At 53.8% G+C, this 25,412-nt stretch overlaps 7 protein-coding genes across 7 annotated transcripts; 6 read left to right on the top strand and 1 right to left on the bottom strand.

Annotated features, from left to right (window-relative positions):
• Nucleotides 1-510: 510 nt before the first annotated feature.
• Nucleotides 511-1,752, top strand: SMAC4_02903 (uncharacterized protein; the record flags this gene model as incomplete). Its single annotated transcript, XM_003348359.1, has 1 exon — nucleotides 511-1,752. The coding sequence occupies one exon, from the start codon at nucleotides 511-513 to the stop codon at nucleotides 1,750-1,752; it is 1,242 nt and encodes a 413-aa protein (XP_003348407.1).
• A 654-nt stretch (nucleotides 1,753-2,406) lies between these two features.
• On the bottom strand, nucleotides 2,407-5,077 carry SMAC4_02902 (uncharacterized protein). Its single transcript, XM_003348358.2, has 2 exons — nucleotides 3,571-5,077; nucleotides 2,407-3,499 (listed from the first exon to the last, which is right to left on the bottom strand). Exons 1-2 carry the CDS (start codon nucleotides 4,601-4,603, stop codon nucleotides 2,634-2,636), a joined length of 1,899 nt encoding a protein of 632 aa, XP_003348406.1. The 5' UTR covers nucleotides 4,604-5,077; the 3' UTR covers nucleotides 2,407-2,633.
• A 58-nt stretch (nucleotides 5,078-5,135) lies between these two features.
• On the top strand, nucleotides 5,136-6,424 carry SMAC4_02901 (uncharacterized protein). Its single transcript, XM_003348357.2, has 3 exons — nucleotides 5,136-5,489; nucleotides 5,585-5,794; nucleotides 5,887-6,424. Exons 1-3 carry the CDS (start codon nucleotides 5,286-5,288, stop codon nucleotides 6,316-6,318), a joined length of 846 nt encoding a protein of 281 aa, XP_003348405.1. The 5' UTR covers nucleotides 5,136-5,285; the 3' UTR covers nucleotides 6,319-6,424.
• A 593-nt stretch (nucleotides 6,425-7,017) lies between these two features.
• On the top strand, nucleotides 7,018-10,821 carry SMAC4_12598 (uncharacterized protein). The gene is made up of 3 exons (XM_003348356.2): nucleotides 7,018-7,882; nucleotides 8,241-9,694; nucleotides 9,751-10,821. Exons 1-3 carry the CDS (start codon nucleotides 7,702-7,704, stop codon nucleotides 10,510-10,512), a joined length of 2,397 nt encoding a protein of 798 aa, XP_003348404.2. The 5' UTR covers nucleotides 7,018-7,701; the 3' UTR covers nucleotides 10,513-10,821.
• Nucleotides 10,822-11,421: 600 nt separating this feature from the next.
• SMAC4_02900 (uncharacterized protein) lies at nucleotides 11,422-15,089 on the top strand (the record flags this gene model as incomplete). Its single annotated transcript, XM_003348355.2, has 2 exons — nucleotides 11,422-11,931; nucleotides 12,058-15,089. The coding sequence occupies exons 1-2, from the start codon at nucleotides 11,883-11,885 to the stop codon at nucleotides 15,087-15,089; spliced, it is 3,081 nt and encodes a 1,026-aa protein (XP_003348403.2). The 5' UTR covers nucleotides 11,422-11,882.
• Nucleotides 15,090-17,830: 2,741 nt separating this feature from the next.
• On the top strand, nucleotides 17,831-21,793 carry SMAC4_02899 (uncharacterized protein). The gene is made up of 3 exons (XM_003348354.2): nucleotides 17,831-18,743; nucleotides 18,990-20,793; nucleotides 20,866-21,793. The coding sequence occupies exons 1-3, from the start codon at nucleotides 18,720-18,722 to the stop codon at nucleotides 21,126-21,128; spliced, it is 2,091 nt and encodes a 696-aa protein (XP_003348402.1). The 5' UTR covers nucleotides 17,831-18,719; the 3' UTR covers nucleotides 21,129-21,793.
• Nucleotides 21,794-23,402: 1,609 nt separating this feature from the next.
• Nucleotides 23,403-25,234, top strand: SMAC4_02898 (uncharacterized protein). The gene is made up of 2 exons (XM_003348353.2): nucleotides 23,403-23,899; nucleotides 23,964-25,234. The coding sequence occupies exons 1-2, from the start codon at nucleotides 23,628-23,630 to the stop codon at nucleotides 25,066-25,068; spliced, it is 1,377 nt and encodes a 458-aa protein (XP_003348401.1). The 5' UTR covers nucleotides 23,403-23,627; the 3' UTR covers nucleotides 25,069-25,234.
• The last annotated feature ends 178 nt before the right edge of the window (nucleotides 25,235-25,412 follow it).

The raw sequence follows: 25,412 nt of genomic DNA, 5'->3' as shown, positions 1-25,412 counted from the left end.
GACAGGCAGGTGGTGGTTAACTGGCGCGCCTTCCGTTTACACACGAAAAATGCGCCTGGTTATGAGCCGCTGCGTGGTCAAGGGTTTTTCTTTTTCTTGGTTTCTTCCCATTCCACCCACCTTCCTTGGTTTCTTTTCCTCTCTTCCTCTCCCACCATCAGACACGGTCAACTTTGTCGACCTGACGGGTAACGTGCGACTTCTCCATCCTCTTCATCTCCCGATCTTCTCCTCGTCGCGAGATCTTCTCCTCATCGCACGATCATCTCCTCGTTCCCTCTCTACCTCGTCCACGCTTTCAACCCCTTCTCACATTCTGCATGTTGCGAGGCTTACATTCAAGAGGGCTAGGCTACCAGGTCGACAAAACCTCCCTCCATATCTCCGCGCGAGAATTCAACAGCCGCTCACTTCAAAATCACATCGACCCAGCAACCGATAACCTCATATCAACCCATGTCACTATCGTTTTGTCAGTAAACAATGTCAACTTCAAGCCAGCCGCCTACCATGGCCCCTCTCACGACCTTTCACCCGTTTCCGAGGCTACCCTGGGAACTTCGCAATGAGATATGGAAGTTCTCTATCCGCCCACTTGACCTTCCTGGAGCGCACGTCTTTTGCGTCGAGGAGCGAGGCTTAGAAGACACCAAATACAAAGAAAACGACGTACACTGCGCTCGTATTTCTCTGGAGCCCCATTTTGACGAGCCTGACGACACCTTCCTTCACAATGCCGTTCCCGCGAGGACATTGTCGTCCGGGCCGACCGGTAATCCGTCATTATACTTGGTTGATGGGGGGTTGTGGACTGCCTGTAGAGAGTCCAGAGCAGCAATGGAGAGGGCCTTTAAGCATCAAATGTGGGACCCGAAGAGGTGGGCTTATCCGCACTATCGAGCAATGCAGAGGATTGCCTGGAGGAGGTCTCGTGATTTTTACATTTCTTCATCGCCTGCACCGATCGAGCCATCCCCGTCTCGCTCGCCTTCTCCCGAGTATCCTCCATACCCATATGTGGGGCTTGATACCCATCTGGTGCCGGCGACTGGATTCTTTCTATCGACATCCTCCTCGGCTTCATTTTCGCCCGCCACCGAAGGAACCGGCAAAGCTGAGCAACCTACCGCTGAAAGCAAAACCTTTCCGCACTACTTTACTGTCCTCCCGCATCAGGATCTCTTCATTATTCGCCCATCGGCCTGGTCCCCAGATAGTAACGATTCGTACTGGCAGAAACTCGAACTTGGCTTTCCCCATTGGTCGCCAAAAATGGGGTTCTACGGCTTCGGCGAACGCAATGGTCTTGCGATTGAGTTTGATCCAACCTGGAGTAAGGAGTCGAAAACTCACATATCCGAAATGATATATGATGCCGTCATGCATTTTGCCGATAATGGGGCCGTTCAGACCCTTTGGCTTATTGACTATCGCCTCAAGCCAAAGGATTATATGCCCACAGAGAAGCGAGAGCCAACCCGTAACCAAAAAGCTTGGTACGGTGGTGACGGATCCCGGTTTGTCGAGGTGTGCTCTCAATTTCTTGAGGAAGGTGGTGAATACCTCAATTGGTACTACACAGAAGGGATCGATGGGGACAATTCGGCCATCGCTAAAGGGTCGTGCCATTCGTTTATCGAGAACTTTGAATGGTATCATTTTGGAGATATCTATGAACGACAGTCTTCCGGGTCCGACAATTTCTTTTCGAGGTTCCCTCCCTATGTCGGAATTCTTGCTTGCCTACGTTAAGATCAATCTGTGCCAGTCGAGATCGTATGATCCGTGCCATATCACAAGCAACTACCGTCAGCTTTCTTGGTCTTTTCCCCTTCATGTGTTGTGCTATCAATGTTTTCTGACTTCAAAGGGTTCAATAATATTTTCACTTAATATTTGCCATAACAGCCCTGTCATATTACTAAGGAGCTGTTACGCAAATGGTTGGGGAACGATGGCTATCTTCATGTTTCCACTAGACAGTTTCAAATAATTAATGTAAAGATGGAGGAGTGCGAAAGGCAACAAGTTACGCACCTATCTGGGAATGGTGCAAGGAGAACGCACCCTATTTTCTATACCAGATGCGGAAAATTCTCGCCTGCCAATCTTCCCTCCGTTCTCGGTCCTAAGACTTCCATCATCTCGCCAGCTCTAGGATCTTCGACACCAGGACTGGAGGTTCTGTTGGCTGGGTGCCTTCCCGAGTCTGCCGTTTTGCGAGGAATATTTGTCGGCAAAGAAACAATAACGAGGCGGGTTAGAAACAGTCAATAGAACGGACTCATACTCGTGTTGTAATGACTGTACTAAGTTATTCCCAAAACGTTGAAGCCCTTCACACAGTCATCGATGTTTTCCCGTATGGCATGAACCCCGGTCTTCGTCACTAATACGAACACTGTGTAGGCGAATGGAGATATGACATTAATGGCTATGATTTTAGGCCCATTTTGTCCAAAACGGTAATAAGGGCACCCTATGTGGGCGAAACACACAGCGACCGGGTATAAGTGAATGGTAGTGTTTCAGTATAGTCTGTTTCCCGGCCATAGAAATGCATATATCCGCGGCCAAGAATGATAACAATAACTTCTCCGAGTGACTGCCTCGCACCCTGTGTGATATTTTACTTACTGGCCACCCATCTCCTCATCCTCATCACTCATCACCTCATCGGAGCTGTGATAAAGCACCACCACCCTATTATCCTCCTTCATCTTCCTCCTATACCTTCCCGCCGCGTTGGCACGAACCCTCGTCTCCGTATCCAACTTCTCCTTCGCGTCCGCCGCCAGTTCCTTCATGGTGTGCTTAACATTCTTGGAAAGAATCCCCATCCACCCAGAGTGCGTCTTGCACTTCTTCTTGGTGCACATGCCCACCGTCAGGGGATCGAGTTTAGAACCACCAACACCATTCATTCCGTTGCTGCGGTGGCCCCGGCCGTTGACACCACCACCATCGACACTCCCATCATCCTCATCATCATCTTCTTCCTCATTATCGTGATCATCATCATCTTCTCCGGCCTCGCGCTTAACACGGACTTGCGAAGCCAACAAAGCCTGCATATCCAGAGGCGCGTCCAACCGGCCCCTTGCGAAAATGGCCTCGCCCTCTTCGCTCTTCAAGAAAACGCCAAAGGCATGGGTGGCGCCCACCGTGTCCAGCCGCGTGTCGTAGCCGCACAGGTCCTTGGTCGTGTTCTTCTCCGGCTTCATGTTGTTGTTGTTCTTCTTCTCCACCTTGATGCCTTTTATGTTGTTCTTCTCCGCCTTGATGGCTGCCTCGCGCGCCTTGAAGGCCGCATCGCGCACCTTGACGGCCGCCTCCCGCCGCTTCACCGCCATGTCGAGCAGCTGGAGCATCTTCTTGCAGAGCCCAATCTCTTCGCCCAGCGCGTAGCGGTCGGCGGCGGAGCGGTCGAGAATGGACCGCTCTTCGGGGGTCAGGACTACGCCCAGGTCGGCGGTTTTCCAGAAGTTTGGAGGGACGCCTGGTTCGTCGTGGGTTAGCATGGTGTGAAGGTTAAGCGGCCGATGAATGAACAATGTGAGCGCCACATACCGAAAGGTTCATCCCCAAGATGCCATGGCGGATCTCCATGGCCTGGCTTTGTCTCTGGAGGATTCAAAATTCCCATAAACTCCTGCCTTGTCAAGTTGTCCATGCCCACCTCTCTTGTCCGTGGCAGCGTGGCAACCAGCTGATCCCACCAGGCGTTGCAATGTTCCGGCGAGCAGAAAATGCTGCGTTCCTCCTTGGCATCCTCGTAGATTTTCGCCGGTTGGTTGCACCCATCGAGCGAGCACATCTTCTTGTACCGAGTGACCAAGCCACGATCGGGAATCTCGCACCTGGGACAGATGTATCTCTGCACCAGGTTCTCACCCGTGTACTTGTCCATGTTGATACACTCGCCGTGAAACCAGTCCTCGCACCGGTCACATGCTATCATAAACCGATGGTTGTCGGGTCCACCGCAGATACAGTAGGGGCCGCTGTCGGACTCGCTCATCCCGCTGCCTCCTCCTCCGTCCTGCCCTCCGACTAGGCTACCGGCCAGGCTACCGCCATCGTCGATTTCGTTGGGTAGGGTTGTCGTCATCGATGTGTCGGTCTTCTTCCTGGATCCGCCGCCTCCTCCTATTGTTGCTGCTCCCTTGGCCGTGCCTTTCTTGGCCCCTCCGCCCGCTGCCCGTGCCCGCCTAGGTGCCTTAATGGTGGTCGCGGTACCCCGCCTCCTGGACTTTGGTATTTTTGATGATGCTGTCTGTAATTTGGCCATGGCTGCTGGTGATCCGAACCTGGCATTACCCATTATATGATTGCCGTCCTCGTCGCTGCTGGGGGCTGCCGAGTCATTGTAGGGGTGATGGTCACCTTGGTGTGAAAGATCATCGTTGATATAGTGAGAGGCGGATGAAAAAGCCATTTTGTTCTTATTGATGTTGGTGTTGGTGCTCTTGGTTGTTTGCTCGCTCCCGGCGACCGAAGGACTGCTTTGTCTCCCGCTTTCATCCGTTGTTGGGCTGGCTGCTGCTGCTGCCTCTGATGCGGCCGGTTCAAGGGTAAAGGAGTTTGAAAACGAGGAGGCCATCCTGACAGATTTTGTAGTACGATTTTAAATGCTAACAATTGTTGTTACTCAACCTGTGTGGCAGTGGCAGTTGGCAGCTACCGCCAGTTCACCCGAACTATGGGTGCAGGTACCAACCTGGAACCTGAATTGCACCAGTTATCAAAACCAGCAGGTGTCCGGCAGTGCAGAGAGAACACTGATTTGTGCTTAATTTTCGACGCACGGTAACTTCATGTCAAATTGAATGCCAAAACAAAGAAACCCAACCGGAAACACGCTTGAGTATTATCTTCAGGCGCAATACTGCTTGAGTGGTAGTGACCCTGGTGTGAGAATTTGGGATCGGGATAGGGATGAAGGTGGTTTGAATGGACGCGCGATCCAAAGACGTCTAACAACATACCAAAAGCTTGGCAGTACTCGTTAAGCGCATGGCGTGTCAACCCGACGACCCCCGAGCTTCATGGGCCCACTTTATTTCTGACGCGGGACGGGACCTGGAAGCTTGAGCACAGGCCGTGCCGACTGCCGCCCCCGTATTGCGTGGGGAGATTTTGCGCTGCAAGCTCCGGAGCTCCCCCGTCAGCCCTCAGGGTCACCTCCCCGTCATCTGTCATCCGATCCGCCTCTGGTTTCGCAAAGCAACATTCGAGACCCCGTTCCTATTGTCAGCCACCACAATACCACCGTCCGAATAACCATGTCGCACGCCGCCGTTGCGCCCATGCGCAACTTCTCCAGTGTTCTCTCCAGGACCCCCGCGAGGCAATGCCAGCGGTTCATCTCGACAGCTAGAACCACCCGGCCTACCGTCCCGAGACTCCAAGTCCAGCCCCAACAGCCATTGGCGCAACGCAGAACCTACAAGACCGTCGAGGAAGCAAAGAGCAAATACCGTTCGGGAGTACGTCTGCGTGTCGTCCACTAGACGGCCGTCTTCCGCCCTCACACATTTCCCTACGACAACAATCAGCTGACACTAGCGACTGTTGCGGGCAGCCCTTTTCCTGGAAGGCCGGCCTTCTCTTCGTTCTCACCGGCGCCGGCTTGCTATGGTACTTTGAGCATGAGAAGCAGCGCATGCAGCGCAAGAGGATAGCCGATGCAACCAAGGGTGTTGGCAGGCCAAAGGTCGGCGGCCCGTTCGAACTGATCGACCATAACGGCAAGCCCATGACAGAGAAGGACCTCAAGGGTCGCTATTCCCTGGTAAGTTTGATGTCGACCCAGACCGTTACAATACAATGCCCCTACGCTTTCATGTTCAAGTTCGCTGATCAAGTCCCGTACTTTCTTTGTAGGTCTACTTCGGCTTCAGCCACTGCCCCGACATCTGCCCCGAGGAGCTCGACAAGATGGCGGCCATGTTCGAAAAGGTGGAGGCTGAGCGTCCCGGTGCTCTCAAGCCCGTTTTCGTTACCTGCGATCCTGCGCGCGATACCCCCCAGGTGCTCAAGGAGTACCTCGCCGAGTTCCACCCCAAGTTCATCGGCCTGACGGGCACATACGATCAGATCAAGGCCATGTGCAAGGCGTACCGCGTCTACTTCAGCACGCCTTCCAAGGTCGAGCCCGGTCAGGACTACCTTGTCGATCACAGCATCTACTTTTACCTGATGGATCCCGAGGGTGACTTTGTTGAGGCGCTCGGTCGCCAACATTCGCCTGACCAGGCCGCCAAGGTTATCTTGGACCACATGAAGGACTGGAATGGTAAGTGGAGGAAGGAATAGACGGATCTCTGACTTTGTATAAACAAAAGGAACGGAGTGTAGAAAACGTGTACGATAAGTCCATTTTGGGACCTGTATATTGAATGATCTTTAAGTTGGGGAGCTATGCCGGTAACTTGGTGTCACGAAGCCAGGATATTCGAACAGATATACTCGATATGAGCTCGGATCTGCTGTCACTTTAGACTTCCTTGGAGTCCTATGCGCGTCTCGGGCTCTGGGTAGAACAAGACGAGCCTGACGTGACGGACTCGATGACCAGGCCAGGAGTTTGACCAAACCGTTGGGATACGAACTAACGCCTTTGACATGCAAGGCAACCTTAAAATGGCATCATAGGCAACGCTTGGTATTCCGTCGAACGTGTGAAGTACTTGTAGAAGGGGCCAGGAGAACGGAATGTGGTAATACGTCGCGTGGCGGCCGTGGCACAAATATTAACTCGGGTAGAATAGGCAACGGAACCTGCCCTATCTTATCGGGTCTTACGTCATGGGCAGCACGTGCGCGGTTCCGAATCTGTGGTGAGCGTACCGTAGACAGTGGGGTCACCGTAGTGCAGTGGTCCGGGTCCCATTCGCGCCGTTCTCTTTTTCTTTCCAACATTTTCCAACCATTGGCTGCGCCTACTGCGCCAACGAGCAAGGGTCCTGGATTTCTTTTGCTCTTTCCTGCGATACGTTCCCCCACGTCGAGGCCCTTGCAGTTACCCCAAATGCCATCTTTTATTTTTTTCATTTGGTGTGTTGAGGAATTGCTCTTCCCTGTTTCCATGGTCATACGAAAGGGATAGAGGACGACTAACACGGCTGGGCAGTCGTAGATAAGGACAGGAATGAGACGGGATATCCCATACTTCTACACACACTCCAGCTCTTTCTATCGTTGGACCGTGGAGCCCGAACGCATAACCAGGCACCGTCTTATACCTACCTAACCACCTACACTTCATGCCCTCGCCATCTTAGTCATTATCTTTGCCTTGACAGACTGTCTCACATCGGAGTATATTTACCATTCACGTACTTGACCGAGACACATAATCAATAAGGCCGCGTTGGTTTCCTCTTCGAGTTCTTCTCCGGTGTGATCTTCAGGGCCCAGGGCGGCAAACGCAACCCGTTCCAGGCTCACTCCCAGCACACACTACCCACTCCGGTCGCCGACTATCATCCCACTCGTGTGGAGTCCCCGCGCAAAGAACGAGACGGATCGGCTCGGAAGGTCGCAGACGACACATCTTGAGAAGTCCGTGAATAATCTTGAGTCGAAACTCCTACATTTGATCCCAATTACGCCATATCGTTTTCGTCTGGACCACCGCGACCGCCATTTACCATAGCGCCGCATCGGACAAAACCTTCATCTGTTCCGTCCGCTACCATGTCGGCGCCACCCTCTGTCAACGGATCTGTGAATGGATCTGCGAACGGATCTGTGAACGAACCTGTGAACGGATCTGTGAACGGGTCTACCAACAGGGCAGCGATCCACCCCAGACGTTCGGCACTCAAATATGAGGGTGACAGCGACAGAGCGGCCTCTTCAGGCGCATCTGCCAAAGGTTGGTGCTTCCATATCTCTTTGTTTCTCCCCTCTTTCTGTTGAGACTTGTTTTACGACCCATGATGCGCCCGCACAATGAGCCACCCTTTATCGTGTGCCACCCCAAGAATAAGCTCTCGCTACCAGACAAGCCCGGCGGTTAAAACGGCAGCCTGGGTGTGAGGGTCGTTCGTCTCATGTATCACAATGTGGATCAGATGAATGGGCCGATGTGGGCATTTCAGCCCATGTCGTGTCAACAAAGGGAAGCATGGGGGTGAGTGGGCAAGGCTCATTTTGCCAATCTCAGAGATTTCCAGTATATAAATGTCCAGTCCAACCCGGGTTAGAGAGTCTTTGTGGTTAACTTTGCGTAGCTGTGCAGATTGCGGAACCTGAGACTCCTCCAGTTGAAGAGCACCACGTTAAGAAACAGTTCTCTGCGGGCGTTGCCAAAAGACTTGGTGGCCGACCTGCTCCTCCCTCAACCCCATCGAGAACCTCACTCGCCTCACTCACCAGCCAAGCGACCATCGACAACTCAGGCAGTCCGACGGTACTGACTGCATCACCTGCCCCGATGGATGAATCTCCGGCAAATGGTCCACAAGGTCGCCACCGTAACAAAGTAGACGGGATCAGTGAGAAACTGGTCGCCCAAGTAGCGGAATGGATTCAGCATGAAAAGACCAAGAGAGAAACTAGGAAGACTATCAAGGTTTTGCGGCGACGCAAGACACCGCCCATCCATGTGAACGGGGAGCCTACCGTCTCCTCGCCGACTCGCCCTCGTTCAGATTCCATCAGTTCAGACTCGAGCGAAGTTTCTTTGGATCGACTTCAGAAGATCCTCGATGACGGCATGTCTGCCCTCGGCCTTGATCAGGTCCCGCAACTGGGCCCCCGTCTTGGACGCAGACGATCTAGGAGAAGTCTGAAGGCACCACCTGCCCGTACGGCCTCTTCCGACACCGAGTTCTTTGACGGCGATGTCGTTGTTCCCAGCTGTGACGTGTTTCTTGACAACTCGAAGACCATGAGCTATTCGGGTGGTAAGGCGGGCAACGAGGACACGCCTTCGCTGGCCAGCCGTAGGGAAGAGAAGGAGAAGCAGGCTTGGCTCGCGTTCAAGAACGAGATCATCAAGCTGGCACACACTCTTAGGTTGAAGGGATGGAGGCGCATTCCGCTCAATGGTGGTGAGACCATCTCTGTTGAAAGACTCAGCGGAGCGCTGACGAACGCTGTGTATGTCGTGTCACCACCTCCTGAGTCTGTTTTGCCTCCGCAGGAGGGTAAGAGACAGCCGGAAAAACTCCTGCTCAGAGTTTACGGTCCGCAAGTTGAGCACTTGATCGATCGAGAAATCGAATTGGGTGTTCTCAAGCGTCTGGCGAGAAAGAAGATTGGTCCTCGGTTGCTCGGTACCTTCCTGAACGGCCGCTTCGAGCAGTACTTCAACTCCACCACGTTGACGCCGGAGAATCTTCGCGAGCCCGAAACGTCCAGACAAATCGCCAAGCGCATGAGGGAACTCCATGACGGCATTGAGCTCCTTGAGCATGAAAAGGATGACGGCCCGGGTGTTTGGAGGAATTGGGATAAGTGGCTTGATCAGGCTGAGAAGACGGCCATGTACCTCGACAACCAGGTTGCGGCCGAGCTTCAGAAGACGACTCGTCAGAAGGAAACTTGGAAGACTAGGGGTTTCGTCTGCGGCGTCGAGTGGCCCGTCTTCAGACAGATGGTTCAGAAGTACCGCAAGTTCCTGGAGGACTACTACGGCAGCCCTAACACAATCAGGGAAAAGCTGGTCTTTGCCCACAATGATGTTTGTCCATCCCATACACTGTTTATCCCCCAAGAAACATTACTGACCAACAGTAGACTCAATACGGCAACATCCTGCGCATCCGGCCCGACGACAAGAAGTCGCCTTTGCTGCAGCCCGCCAACGAACACAAGCAGTTGATCGTCATCGATTTCGAGTATGCCGGCGCGAACTTGGCCGGCCTGGAGTTTGCCAACCACTTCTCCGAATGGACCTACAACTATCACGACCCTGTCACGCCCCACATTTGCGACACCACCAAGTATCCAACCCTCGAGCAGCAGCGGCGGTTCATCAAGGCCTACGTGGACCACCAGCCGAAGTTCCCTTCGGCACCTGGTGCATCAACACCATCTGTAACGGCCTCAGGCACGGGCACCCTTGCGCCCGGCATGCTACAGAGCACCAACTCGACAAACTCCATCGTGGACTTCATGTTGGACGCCCGCGTGCCACCAGGCGGATGGAAAGAAGAGGACGCCCGTCGCGAGGCCGAGTCGGAGAAGAGGATCAAGGAACTCCTGGAAGAAACGAGGCTCTGGCGAATTGCGAACAGCGCTCAATGGGTTGTCTGGGGCATCATCCAGGCTAAGATTCCGGGACTTACCAACGGGACCAAGGACGTAGTGACAGCACCGGACGGCAGCGTGCCTGACGAGGAGCTGGAAGCGGAAGAGGAAGCGGATGCGTTCGACTACCTTGGATACTCGCAGGAGAGGGCCTTTTTCTTCTGGGCGGATTGCGTACGCCTTGGGCTCATTACGGAGGAGGAGTTGCCGGCGAATGTCCGTTCCAGACTGAAGTTTGTTGAGCAGTGATGAGGCTTCCGAGGCTCTCAACGAACAGCAAAGAGGAGGGGAATATCAGTACCTATAGAAGAGGAAGATGAGGCGAATAAGGACAGGTGGGTCAAGGCCAGCGCATAGCCCAGCCAAGTGGCCCGACCTTACCATGCTGTCGGGCTTTTTCATACATACATACACACATATCCGTACGTAGCTCGACGGCTTCCTGCGATGCGAGGGCGTTAACGGGACCTGCATGGCCAGCCAGGGCTGCATAGCGTAGCAGTTGTTAGTCCCAATGATATCGAATAGCGATACATCTACATACGAAGCATGCGGAGTGCGGATTGATATAGCTGGACCTCGATCTCACGGATGTGAATGTCAATATCTCGGTATGTCGAAGTCTATCGTACATTGTATTCTACTTGAGCGTTGTAACACAGGTATGTACATTTGAAATGTTTACTTCGGAAAGCGCACAGTTTAAATAATGAAGCCTCCCCGCATTGCATATGCCCGTTGCAGTTCGTCTCAACTTTAACTTCAGTTGACTGAAATTGTTAAGGGCACTGTGTCAATAGTCTATTGTAAGTGCCCAATTAGCGATGCCAAGACATGGATTGACGACTTGCTTCCACTTTTTCACGATGCTGCCCATGCCTCTTCAGTTTTCTTTCTGCTCCATCCATTTTGTTGTCTTTTTCTTTTCCATTGCTTGAAACCTGACTCGGCCCGTCTTGCATACAGCTCTAGTACTTCTGGCTTTTTTCCAATGTCTCGAAGAATTTCGTTACTAGTCAGATTCTCCGCGTTACATGGCGCGTGATACCCAGAGACACCAAAGGTTCCAACAAACGCGCGCAAACCACCAATGTCCACGTAGAAGGAAAGCGGGTGGCTGGCAAGGCTGGTCGCGGCTCGCCCAACCACCAATACGAAGCCACTCGGGCAGCGTCGTCCTTCCCAACCTCCACAGAATTCATGTCACAGGGCGAGCAGGGCGAAAAGATGGCCAAAAGGTACAAACCCATTAGCTCCCTCTGATAATGCTCCCTTTCAGCAATGAACGGATCTTTTCTCTTTGGACGGCGTCAAGACGCTGAGCTGGTCAATTGGTCGAGAACACCCTCCAATTAGCGACCAGTGTAAAGGTCCAGCCTCCTGCATCATCATCATCATCAGCTTGACAGCTTGGCCGAATCCTCATCATCGCCTCGAATAAGGACCAAAAACGAAACGACGCTTGCGAGTCTTGCGCGCACATCTTCCTTGTTCCTGACGTACAGGTTACCTCCCACAGGTGCCTTTTACTATTCGCTACTCCATAATCTCCAATCCCGTGCATCGCCCGTTCTGGTTCCAGTTTCCCGTTCCTGTCCTTGTTCCTAGCATATCCAAGCATGAACCTCGACAACTCAGATGTCGATTATGCCGAGGAGCCTGATCCACGTATGTAGACCTGCGTCATATTGCCAACCTTCCATGATCCAAGCAGCAAGCAATCGTGTAGCTGTCCAGACTCTGTTTTTTTTTAGCGAGCTGGATGCACTAACAACCGGCACTGCCCACCACTAGTAGCTCCAGGCCCACCACATCCGCAGCAGTATCTCACCGCCGATCCAAGGCCGCCGTCGAACCGATCCGGAGGCACGTTTGGCCACCCGGAAGAACGCCGCGTCAGTAGTAGTAGTGCTCTTAACTCGGACTTGTCGTTCACGTCCAGGCCTGCTTCTTCGGCTCCTGCTCAACCGAAGCCGTCAGTTTCAAGCCCACCACCACCACCACCGATTACTCCTCCGTTCGTTAACGGATTCGCCCGGGGCTCTACCGACAACAAGCACACAAGCGAACAACAAGAAAATAGCGGAGCCGCCGACCACCGCCGCCGCGGCCACGGGACCGGAACCCCAACTACTGCTGGAATAAGCCAAGACAACGAAGTTCGAGCTCATGCTGGCCCCATTGTCATCCAAGGACCTCCACGCGTCATACCAGACTTACCACCTCTGCCGCCCACAACCTTTCGACTTCAACAGCAACAGCAACAGCAACAGCAACAGCAACAGCAACAGCAACAGCAACAGCAACAGCAACAGCAACAGCAACAACACCCAATGCAACGAAATCCATACCAGCCACTGCCGGGGGGCTTACCTGTAGATGGTGGGATAGCAGTAGCAGCAGCAGGTCCGGTCCAAGATTTCAAAGACGACCTCGCCCGGGAAGCCGGGGTGGTCACCCCAGGTGTCGACGACACGCCATATGTTCAGTACGCCATCGAAGCTCTCACTCGTGGGAACAGAGAGTCAGGTTATTCGGGAGATGGGTCATCCGGTAGTGAGTGGGGACCTGGAGGAGCAGGAGGGCGATATGATATTGTTCCCGGTCCAGGGATAGGAGCTCTTCCTGTTGGTTATGTACCGGAACAGCACCAACATCAAGAACAACAACAGCAAGCTGGACCCACTGGACCTTCATCAACCTTGGATCCCGGACTGAAACACCAATTCGAAGAAGACAGACGTCTTCTCCAGACACCCTTCCGACCCAACAATCCCGCCGCCTCAGCGGACTCGCTCGCATCGACATTACTCAAGAATGGCCCACGACCAGCGCAACCGCACGAGTGGAGGCCGCTGGACAGAGACGCGCTCATAGCCAAGATAGGCGAGCCCCGCGCCAACGGCCTTCCAACGCTCAACTACCTCCCGATGCCCCTAACCGCGCGCTCGCTGGTAGCCTTCATGCTGATGTGCCTCTGCATGGCCGCCGCACTCATCTTCTCCGCCGTATGGTCGCAGATGCAGAACGGACTGACGGCGTACGTGAGCATCTACGGCTCTTCGTACTTTCTGTTTCGGATCCTGCCGCAGTTTCTGGGCGGTTTGTTGCTGTTATGGGCGCAGTTCATCATCATTACCGCGTTCCGAATTCTTCCCTTTGCGCACCTGGCTTCGCCCAACATCAGGGAACGAGATGGCGCGCTGTTTGAGGATATGTACCCCCGCTCGTTCCTCTGGCCGCCGCAGCTTATCGGGTCGTGGAAGGTGTGGGTTCCGATTCTGGTGACGTGGGTGTTTGGGATGACTCTTCCGCTGCTGAGCTCCATGTTTACGGTCGTCTGGGTGGATGGTGTCTGGATGTGGGCCACGGTCCAGGGCGTCGCGTGGACTGCTGCGGCGCTGTACTTGGTCATTTTTATTTCGACAGCCATTCTCTGGAGGTACTTTGCGACCTTGCGATCCACGGGACTGGCGTGGGATCCGCGATCCCTGGCTGACATAACCACCATCGTCTCCGAGACCAACGTCGCGGACGAGTACAGAGGTACCCAACTAGCGAGCAACCGCGAGCGCATCCGCTTTGCGCTCCGCCACCAGGCCAACGTCCGACTCGGGTACTGGACATGGAAGGACGGCCGGTCGGGCGTGTGGTACACGCTGGGCAGCCCCATGGACCAAGGGCTCATCGCCGTGCCGCTTCCCGACCAGCTGACTGGCAAGGGAATGGCCAAGTTCCAGGAGAAGCAAGGACTGATGGCCTCCATCAACATCAACCCCGTCGCCGGCAGCACCAGCGGCAGTGGGACGGGAACGGGCACTGGCACCGGCACAGGCACCGGGAGGGACTACGACATGGAAGCCGCCTCAGACGGGACCCTCTCCCCGCAAGGCCGCTACCGCTACCTCCCCTGGTGTCTGCGCACCTCTCCTCTCCTCCTTCTCGTAACCGCCGCCTTGGTCCTTCTCACCGCGCTCTTCGTCGTCTCCTTTCTCCCCGCGACCCGCATCACCAACGGTTTCCTCCCCGGCCTCCCCGCCGCTCCGGTGCAGGGTGCCTTCTCAGCCGCCAACTTCCTCTACTCCTTCATCCCCTCCCTCATCGGCCTGATCCTGTATCTCCTCTTCCAGACAATCGACATGCACCTCCGCATCCTCCAGCCATGGGCCGCCATGTCCTCTTCCAACCGCAAAGGCGGCGCCTCAGCCGACGCCTCCCTACTAGCTGACTACGCAGCCTGCGGGCCCCTGACAGCCACTTTCCACGCTCTGAAGAACGGCCACTGGCGCGTGGCCTTCACCTCGGCGTGCTCCACCTTATTCATCCTGCTCCCTGTCCTAGGCGGAGGCCTGTTCATGGCGCTCACGCAGCCGGCCGGCTCGCTGGTCGACGGCCACCACAACGTGCCCACGGACGAGGAGAAAGTGCTCATGTTCCCCAACTTCCCGGCCTTCGCCATCGTCCTGGCGCTGTGCGTGCTCTATTTCCTGGCCTTGCTGTCCCTGCTCCCCGCGCGCAAGCCGTTTCGGTTCCCGCACGGCGTCACCTGCTTGGCGGAGATCATCTCGTACTTGGCCAACGAGGACTTGCTGGGCGACTTGGCGTTCAAGCACTGTCGGAGCAGGGAGGAGCTGAAGGAGAAGCTTGGGGTTGGCAGGGGCGTGCCGGAGACGAGGCCGAGGTGGACGTTTGGGCTGGGGTACGGCGGCAGTACCGGCGCGGCGGGGACGGGGGAGGAGACGTTGGGCGTGAGGAGGGCGAGGAGGTTTACGGTGCGGAAGAGCCAGATTAAGTTTGGGGGGTTGGATCAACCCTTTTTGAGATGAGGATGATCTGGCGCGAAGGGTGTGGTTGTTTTATGATGATGATGATGATGATGATGATGTTTAATGATGGTAATGATGATAAATTTTGGTTATGAGGATATGGGTCATGATGTTGTTTTTTTTGGGTTTACTGAGTACTTATCATAGGACTGTTTGGTGGTTAAGTCTGTTTGGATATTTTGGGAAGGGCTTCCGCGGGTGTTTCTTTTTTTCTCCCAACCTCTTCAGTCACTCTCATTCATGGCCAGCTTGTTGTGTTTTAGGAGCACCATATAGGTAGGGCCTGGATGCGGTCGAGGCATTGTACTGGAGTTCGGGTTGCTTTTAGACCATAGCATATCTTGGTTATAGCAGTCAACTGCACTTTAGGATACCAAAAACCGAAGAATATCATTGTTTATCCAGCATGCGTTCAAAGGAAAGTTCACCGCATACCGATGTTGGCTTCAACACTGGCATATCCTGCTGTGAAAGTTATAGCAATCAATGCTTTGACATCTCGGCTGCTAATATGCCCGCCGAGGATAAAGGACACAGACTGGAGGGCTCCGGTTGAGGGCTGGAGTGGTTTCTCGTGAGACATGATGTCTAGCAGAACTTAGTCCACCGTGTCCCACGAGCTTATCGACGGTGTTCCAAAACTTCACTGTCAAAGAACCAATCAGCTCTTTCGCTAGGAGGGCAGATTTGTACTGTAATGGCAAAGTTTCAACCTTTCCTTCGGACCATCTGTTTCAGTGGTAAGAGGTATGGACAACGGCATCAGACACTGCGAGTGAGATGTTTTAAGACTTCCATGTCTCCCCCACTTCCTCAACGAATCCGATAAGAGGTAGTATTCTCCGGGTTTCTCTGCGTCATGAAGACCGCTGGTAATCCGGATGTCATGCGTAATGAGGTAGGTATGGGAGCTGTCTTATAGACGTTTGAGCCTCTGAGCCTTCCATAATTAGATGATCTTCTCGCGTTCGTTTCAAGAAGAGGACCCACAAGCATCTTCATATGGATCCCCGATTCGACAAATATATCAAGGCCAGTGAAATCCTTCGGGCAATAGCCTGGGGGAAATATTGAAGCCGCGGCAACACACTGTCATGAGAACTCGGTGGCTCCACAGTGAGAATGTTCGATCCTGCCTTCCCAACTTGGAAATCGAGTCGTGAGAGGGAACCCAGTGGGTAACATCGACGTCAGACAGGCGTGGAGGCCATGCGGTACGAGGATGAGGGTCTCGGGAGAAAGGACATTGGCCATGGTGAGAAGTAAGGGCCTTGGTTTGGACAACCTTCGACGTTGAGAATGGGACCAGGGTTGGGGCTAAAGCGGGTTGTGGGCAGTCTGCCCTGAACCATCCTCTTGGGATCTTGGGGTTCCTGAGACAGGTCGGCGATTGGAGAATGCAACACTGGTGCATGAGTTTCGTCACGTCTCATGTACTGCCAACGCATCGATTTCTTCCATTCCAACTTCCAGCTGCCTCACATCCAGGCTATCCTCCATCAGCCAGCCGCTCAATCCGAGCCAACATGACTTTTGTGGTATTCGCCTCTGACCGAACCGCTTGCTTGTCGGTTGTAAAGAAGGTGATCCGGATAGCAACCAGTAGATATGTACTGTCGTACTGTAGTGTACGCAAAGAAGAAGCTGATATTCAGTCTCGGGAGATGACCTTTTAAGAGAGGGAGTTGTCTTGGCTGGAGCTTCAGTGTTCTTCCCATATAATGATAGTGTCTGTTATGGTAATGGTCGATGTAATGAAGAGTGCATTTGGGAGCGTTTTTTGTACGACGACACTAGCACGCCGCATCTTCAGACTGTCTCAACGGGCCACTTCGTATCGACCGACCTACCCGTGTCACAACCGCCATGCTGTGACGGCAAGATGCGAGTCTTGTTCCGGTTGCCCGACCATGCTGCCTTGCAGAGATCAAGAACTTTCCAGCGGTCTTGAACAGCATCAACCAGACTGATATGCAGATATATTTCAGTCCGAGTAAGCCATGCCGGCTACCTATTGTCGTAGTAGTGTCAGGCGTCGCCGGCTTCGATTTGGTTCGGGGCATATGGGATAGTCGATTATTTGGTGGGCGCAAAATGCTGTCTGTTGGCGTGGGAAAAATGAAAGAAAGATGGTAGCAAAAGATTGACAAACAATGAAACATTTCCCGTTGGCCTGCGTGGCCTAGCAAAGAAGAAAGAGGGATCGATAAAGTCCAACAGGAAGGAACCGTGACGTTTGTCTCAAACCTCATTGCGCAGAGGTAACAGCGGGGTTCGCCAGTCTCTGTGCTTCGCACCTGTCTGCCTTTCCATGCGTGCCTTTCCATGCGTGCCTTCCCGAGCGGGAACTTCATATCGTTCTGCAGCGTTTTGTGTACTGCACCTGCACTTTCCAAGTCAATCTGCGTTGCCGAGCGGCAAGTGCGTAGTGGTTATTAGGACCCAGTCATTTATAAAGTAGTTGTTCCGTCCGGGAAAATGATGGCATCGTCGACACGCACCTCACTCAACCACAGCTTCATCCTTTCCCGACTCGGACATGAACAACCGACCGCGAGGCTTTCACCCGGCTGAACGAATCGACACCAATTCAAGCCATTGGCGCCCGAGCCAACTCCCTAACGACGCCTTAATCATTGTGCATTGACGGCCGACCAATTTTTCGGCTTGGCAAAAGGTTGGCCGGTGGTGAGGCGGTGAAGAAAAAGGAAGGGCGGATGTGGTTTTGTCGTGACGGTCTTTACAAGCGGTCGGGCAGCGACATCTGTCCTGCTGGAGAGAGGTGCTATAGCTGAGTGGCAGTACCTCTAGAAGGTACCCCGAGGTGGAGGGGCGCCGCCTGGGGGAGGCGGGCAGGGAAGCATCTCAGCAGAGAGTGTGTGTTAAGGTTTTCAGGTTCTGTCCAGGGTTGATGCTGCCCGGGCAGCAACGCGGGAGATCTCTGACCGGCCTGGAACAACCCACTACACCATCTCAGCATCACTTCACCCTGCTGTCAATCCATCAGCCTCATCATCCCGCAGCTCGTCGTCCTCTGGTTGTCCGACACGACTACACGAGTCAACAACGGGTACTACCTTCAAAAGGACACCCACCCGGCCGACAGGGACTTTTGGCTTTCCTTCTGCTCTTCAACAAATCCTTCGGCTCCTATTGTAATGACTAGACCTACCTCTAATCACCTGCACCTTTGCTGACGCCCGGACAACCAACCGACAACCTGCCCTGCCCGAGATCGAATTACAAGTACCTACGCTACGGTCCAGTGCTAGTGCTGTCCAATCGCCCGCCTGTTTTGGGTCCTCAAACACTCGTCACCAAAACTCACCAGCCACGCATTTTTTCCAATTGCATCCCATCACCAAACCCGACCTCGTCCATTTTTCGCGACAGCTACCTCAAATCCCCAATTATCCACCAGCTTTGTTTGCATTACCCCTGTTCGCTCTTCACTCCTCACTGGAAGAACAGGAATATTCCCTTTGCACTTCCATTCCTGCCAGGATATTGCTTTCATATCCTGTCATGATACACGGTACTCCGAGCTGAACAGACATCAAGGTGAGTGGAGATAATCGAAAAGGCGGACGGTTGTCGGGACGGAGTGTACCTACCTCGGTTGCGACAGCCATGGACACCACCACCAACCTTTTTGTCCGCAAACATCAACAGCCTGCTTTGCAGAATTTCCCCTTCCCTGGCCTTGCGCATTGCATGTAACGGCAGCATCTGACCCAAATCGCAGCCTTCGGCCCACCATTCCAGCCCGCCCTAGCCTACCAGGCGCGTCACATTTCGTCACCACCAGGGTGGTGACCCTTCACCTTGTCAACCACACCAGCGCCCGCTGGCGATGAGGGAGATATTGCCGCCGGAACACACCAACCTCCACCATCCCAGAACCCTCGCGATCTTTACAACCCGATAACGCTCACACAGCGCCAGCAGCGCACTCTTCCTCTCCGGTCAGCCACGGCGACACCTGCATCGGACGACGCATCCCCCACTCCGTCTTCTCAGAGAACTCTCCGTCGAACACCGCGCTTTCAAGCCACCCGTAGTCCGAGCCCGACTCCGAGCCCATCCCGCTCTTCGCGCCGCATTCACCTCGAGGCCGCCAGCATTGGCATCGCACCCCAACCCATCTTCTCGACCGCTAGTCCCCCCGGACTTGGACAACCCTATCAACCACACGAGAGCTTTCGGCAACGCCTTTCACAAGATAGCAGCGACGATCTCAACGAAGACACATTCCCACCCCAGCCGTCATTTATCCCCGAACGGACCTCCTCCTTATCCCACTCTAATCCCCTCCGTCTTTCTCGACACACAAAGAGCGCTATCCTTTGGGCTCTCGAGGAAGCTCTAAGACAACCGTATTCTTTCTCCCCAGACCTGGACGAAGAAAACGCTTCGATGGCGGATCTACTGAGCGGCGGCGTCGGCCCCGCTACTTCCAATGGTCATGTCGTGCCATCATCACGACCTACCGTACCTTCTCAAACTGGCTCCCCCCAGCAAGTGATCCGTGGCCCTAGGATGATCATGCGTGAACGTGCTGAACGGGAGGCAAGACAAAAGGCCGAGAGAGAGCAGATGGAACGTGCTCGCGCTGAAGAGGAGGCGCGTATGCTTGAGGAGATGCGTCGACAGAATGCCGAAAGGAGAAGTGCTGCTGCTGGCGCTGCACCCGGTGGTAACGTAGCCACCGACCCAGCCACACAACGTAGGCAAAAACGGGCTCAAGAGTCCCAGGGTGGTCCTCAGGTACAGCCCGGGAATCCCCCACAAGCGGACGTGTCGCAACCTTTGCGCCCAGCTCGCACCGGTCAACCAAATCAGGCGCCCCAGGGCTTCACACCGGCCACTGGGACTGGCGGTGCAGGCGAGCCGTCAGCGCCGAATGCCGGTACCAGAGTGAAGAACTCGTTCCCTCATGCTTTTGAGCGATGGGAAGCCCTGTCAGCGCACTGGGAGGGAATGACCAGCTTTTGGATACGTAAACTCCAGGAGAATACCGAAGAGTTCGACCGAAACCCGATCTCTTCTCAGCTATCCAGACAGGTCAGCGACCTATCAGCAGCAGGTGCCAACCTCTTTCATGCCGTCGTTGAGCTGCAAAGGCTACGCGCCAGTTCCGAGAGGAAGTTCCAGCGCTGGTTCTTCGAAACGCGGTCAGATATTGAGCGCCTGCAGGAGACTAACGCCATGCTCGAGAACGCCTTGGAAGAGGAACGGCGAAGCAGAGCTGAAGTCGCCCGTCAAGCTCAGGAGCAGGAGCGCGAGAGTGCGAAGACTCAGAAATTACTTACCGAGATGCGGAAAGAGTTATCAATCTCGAAAGACGAGGCTCGTCGTGCATGGGAGGAACTTGGTCGTCGAGAACAGGAAGAAAGGGACCGCACACTTTCTCTTCAGCAGGGCCATCCAACAATAGTCGGCGGCGTCCAGGTCGTGCCGATGACGCAGGGTGTTCCTAATCGCCAAGCGAGCACGCGGGAACATCAGAGAACCCAATCCGATACTTCCGACTATGTCGCCGCACAAAATCCGCAGTACCCTCAGTATACTCAAGGGTCCGCTGCCCAACCGAACACGACTGCCGCTGGCCAACCAAGTGGCGGATATTACCAGCAACAACCCGATACCTCCACGCAACCACCTGGAGAGTATGGGGCGGGTTCAGAAGCAGGCTATGACGAAGGTGAGTTGAACTGGCGATATTGATGACAACTTTGTCGAAAATGTCGAGGAGAGACAATATCCCTTACCCTAGCACCCGCCCCGGAAGAAGCTCACCAATCTGACCAGGCGACAGAGGATTTTGAAACCCCTACCTCGAATCCTGCGACCAACTATCCCCCGTCGAGTTCGCAATACGGCGGCACGTACCCTGAACCATCCGGATATGGAGGGCAAGGCTACGCAGCGCCTGGATGGGAAACGATGCCGCGACACCATCACCCAACAAGGCTAAGCGACGTGCTGGAAGAGGACGAACGTAGTCGCACTTCGGCAAGCCGAGTCAGCCAGGCGTGACAATGAACTGTCGCGCGGTTACCACACCGCACGACGCACATATTCGGAACAGCATACTCTCACCCATCGCCTGTTCCTGTTTGGGTACTGTAGCCTGCTTAGGCTCTCGCAACTTTTGCTTCGATATTCGCTTCCGACTTCGGCGGAAAATTGTCAGATTAACAGTATATATCTTTGTACCCATCGCTCGGTTTGATGACGGAAGATGGTGTTGGAATCGATGGATGGCATGGCGGAAGAAATTCAGGCAGGCCGTTCCTCGACTCTGTTGCCCTTGAGTCGATTAGAGGCATTGCTTGGGAGCACAGCAGCCCATAATTGGATCTCCGAATGATTGCGCATAGCATCTCTGATGTTGAGCGAGGGCCAGCAACGCACTTGCCCTCAAAACAGCTCTCGATGGTGGAGTTTGTGTGAGTAAATGACTGGGAAAAAAATGAAGGAGAGAAAGGGGAGAAAGGGGGATGGAGCATGGACTTTTGCTATTGTTTACTGCCTTTTTGTAATGCATATGATGACGTTTATTCAGCGTGGAACACACAGGGCTCTTTGTAGGATGTGAAGGTGAACAAGATATCAAGATGTAAAGAAGAATTGTGCGGTTCTTTCTCAGAGTATTTGAAAACAGGGGATGGGAGGGGAGCAGAAATGAATGGGGAGTGTAGAATGTCATACCGCCATACTCACGACATGTATGCGTGCATCTTTTGCTTTGGCCGTTGTTGCGATGTATCAAAGATTCTTTTGGACCGGGAAGGCGTAGCACTGATGGGCTGTAGAAAGGTGTTCGAATTGCACGGTTGTCGCTGATCAAACGGGTTCTTTAGGTCTTCCGGGTTGCTTTCCTCAGATTGTGTCGTATAAAATTTCGCATGGGGTCGGTCGAAGGTGACCTGTTGGGTTGATATTTGCAAAAGAATCCAAAAGGGAAGAATGAGAGGGTAAACACAACGAACGACCAAGGCCTGGAAGAGGGAACATGATGCAAGATAGATGGGGATGATATGTCGTCGACGAAGAAGAAGCCGGGGGGAGACGAAAGCGCCTAAATGTCATAAAGTTTTGGATCACGTCCGCCATGAAGCGAAGTGAAGGAAAAGAAAAAGGGCAAGGCAGTTTTGAAAGGAGAAAGGTAGAAGAGGTAGCCGAGGTGGCGCTTGAAAGGTCAAGAGAATAATCCACAAATAATTCCACCTGGTTGTAACGGTGAAGAGAATAGTGTGGATGAACTTTTAATGAACTGAGATGATTTAGGGCAAAAGATGGAGGCGGATCAACTCCCTCTTCTTTGGGCTCTGGCCACCTACCTTCAAGCTTGCCGGGCTCCGGGGCATTTAGGTTGTCAAGTGGCGTTGTGGTACGAAGGTATTAGACCTGGGCGGCAAAATCGTGGATCTACACAGTACTGTAGAGGCCTATAGGTAGCCGAATGGTGCCTCTCTGGCGTCTGTCTCTATGCTGTGACGAAAAGGCGAACCTCTCGCCAGGACCGTCCAAGATAGGACACATCATACATACCTCCAGCTCTCACATCACATACCTTGGTGGGAACCAGGGAATGAAGATATGAGGGGACCAATTTACTCATGGTGATAGGTAAGGTATGGAGAGGGCATTCCAACCCAGCCTGCCTCTGTCATCCTTTTCTAACCCTCTCTCGAGAGGACCTCAGTGTGTCAGTCTTTCTTAGCTAGGGGGTCTGAAGGCTTGATAGGTAGGTATCCAATCGTATTGCTCAAACCCATCCACACCTTTATTTTCTTATGCGGAAAAATAACAAGGCTTGGGAAACTACACACAATCCCGATGGTAAACGCAGCTCTGATTGGAAGCCTTGTAAAAACTTGGAGTGTATGTATCCAGGGCACCGGAAGCGGAAACGGTCAGCTCACTCTCTCGCTCTCATCTCGGTGGTGTGCATCATGCCCATCAACTTGTTGATCTGATCAGCGCAGTCCGTCACTTCTGTCACTCACTCGCAGTAAATTGAGTGCACTGATGAGCTTTCGAAGCAGACGAGACTGACGGGAGCTTCCAGTTCAATTCCCCTGTTAATTTCATAGTGGGGCAGTTGACAGGAACACTGTCAGGTACATTTCTTGGCATGCAGCTGCACTCCGGCGTTCACAAGTGCATATTTCGCCTGCCGTACTGGCTGTACCTTGCACACCTTGCCCCACTTCAATGATAAGATCAGGGTCCCGTCTGCCGGTGGGCTTGCGGTTTTGAGAGCCGCCGATGCCGGCCAATTCTGCCGGAAGCACTCCAGTATGGCGGGGATCATGGACACCGGACGGGGTCGGATGGAAGTCGTGGGAAGCTCCATACGAGACGAAGAAGAGTACTCCACCGAATTCCGTCCCAACCATGTTATGACGACATTTGTTTACTTGTGATATTTGTAGAATCGACTATTCTTCTCCGAGTCCTATGATCAACTGATATATACCTGCCCGAGATTCGAGATCAACCACGTCAAACTTTAGTACTACCGACATAATGAGGGGCTCACGCATCTTGGGCACCGCTTTCGCCCGACCAAACCTCACTGCTTTGACATCGTCGTCGCCATCCTCTTCCCAAATATCCCGTCGCATCCGAAGCGCCGCTTCTAGCCTACCACGCGCAACGCAGAAGCATGTGCGAAGCGCCCCATTCTCGACTTCGGCTGGCAAGACAGGAAGCCTGAGCAGGAGTAATGACCGGGAATCTCGCCAGTACAGCACCAAGAACCCACAGGCTGAGGCACCTCCATTTGCCTTTGCTTTCGAGTAGGTCACTTCATAACATCACCCACCTCGTGGTTTAACCAATCTCTAACCTCACATACCGCAGCATTGATGGCGTCCTCCTCCACGTCGCGACGCCCATTCCCGGCGCCCCCGAAGCCCTCAAGTTCCTGAACGAAAACAACATCCCTTTCATCCTCCTCACCAACGGCGGCGGCAAGCACGAGACCGAACGGGTAAAAGACCTTAGCCAGAAGCTTGGCATCGAGCTCACGACTGACAACTTTGTCCAATCGCACACGCCCTTCCGCCAGCTTGTCGGAGGGCCTGACAGCCTGAGGGAAAAGACCATCCTCGTGACGGGCGCCAACGCTGAAAAATGCCGGTTGATCGCCGAGGCTTACGGCTTCCGCAACGTCGTTACGCCGGCCGATATCATCAAGGCCCACCCGGAGGTCTTCCCCTTCGACCCGCTCCTCGACACCGTATACACCGCGACCGCGCGCCCGCTGCCCAAGCCCGTCTTCACGCCCGGATCCGGCATGAACCTGAAGGACGCGCTCAAGATCGACGCCATGTTCGTCTTCAACGACCCGCGCGACTGGGCCTACGACATCCAGCTGATCACCGACCTGCTTCTCTCGCAAGAGGGCTACGTGGGCACCTACTCGCCCAAGAATGGCGACGCTGCTCTGCCCGGGTGCGGCTGGCAGCAGGATGGGCAACCACAGCTGTATTTTAGCAACGCGGACCTGCTTTGGAGCACTGGCTTCCACCTTCCGCGCTTTGGACAGGGCGCGTTCCAGGCTGCCGTGGCAGGCGTATGGCGGCGGTTGACAAACGGCCATGAGCTCCAGCGGCGGGTGATTGGCAAGCCGTACAGCGAAACGTATCAGTTTGCCGAGAGGGTGCTGGCGACGCACAGGCACGATGTGCTGAAGAGTCGCGGCCACCACGAGCCTGGCACGCTTAAGAGCGTGTATATGGTGGGCGATAACCCCGAAAGCGATATCGCGGGGGCCAACGACTACCAGAGCGAGGCCGGGACGGAATGGTCATCGGTGTTAGTGCGGACGGGCGTGTGGAGCCCGGAGCACTCGGGTGAGAAAGCAATCCAAGGGAGGTTCAAGCCGAAGGTCATTGTGGATGATGCGCGGGAGGCGGTGAGGTGGGCATTGAAAAGAGAGGGCTGGACTGGCCCGTCGTTGTAGCGGTAGAGGACGAGGGTGTGTGGTTTTGTGGTTGGATTTTAGCGAATCTCACAGCATTTGGAGCATATTTACAACATTCACATTACGGACATACATCTGCCTAGGATCTAGAGTAATAGTGAATCTTCAAGCCTAAGGCTCTAACCACCTCGATTGAATATAAACAATCAAGAACCTACTTTCGTAATATGCTAATCAACAGTTAGATAATAGCACCTTCCCCCAAAAAATATTTTTCTAAACTAATTCCAGCTAATCAAAAGATGTCTTTCGAAAGTAAACCAATCAGGATTAAGTATCTTAACTTGTTGCTAAAATACCAATACAATCGTTGCGACTTTTTA

The sequence above is a fragment of the Sordaria macrospora genome, chromosome 1, assembly GCF_033870435.1.
Source record: "Sordaria macrospora chromosome 1, complete sequence".
Taxonomy (NCBI): domain Eukaryota; kingdom Fungi; phylum Ascomycota; class Sordariomycetes; order Sordariales; family Sordariaceae; genus Sordaria; species Sordaria macrospora.
The sequence above is the reverse complement of the archived record's forward strand: the minus strand, read 5'-3'. Positions and strand labels throughout refer to the sequence as shown.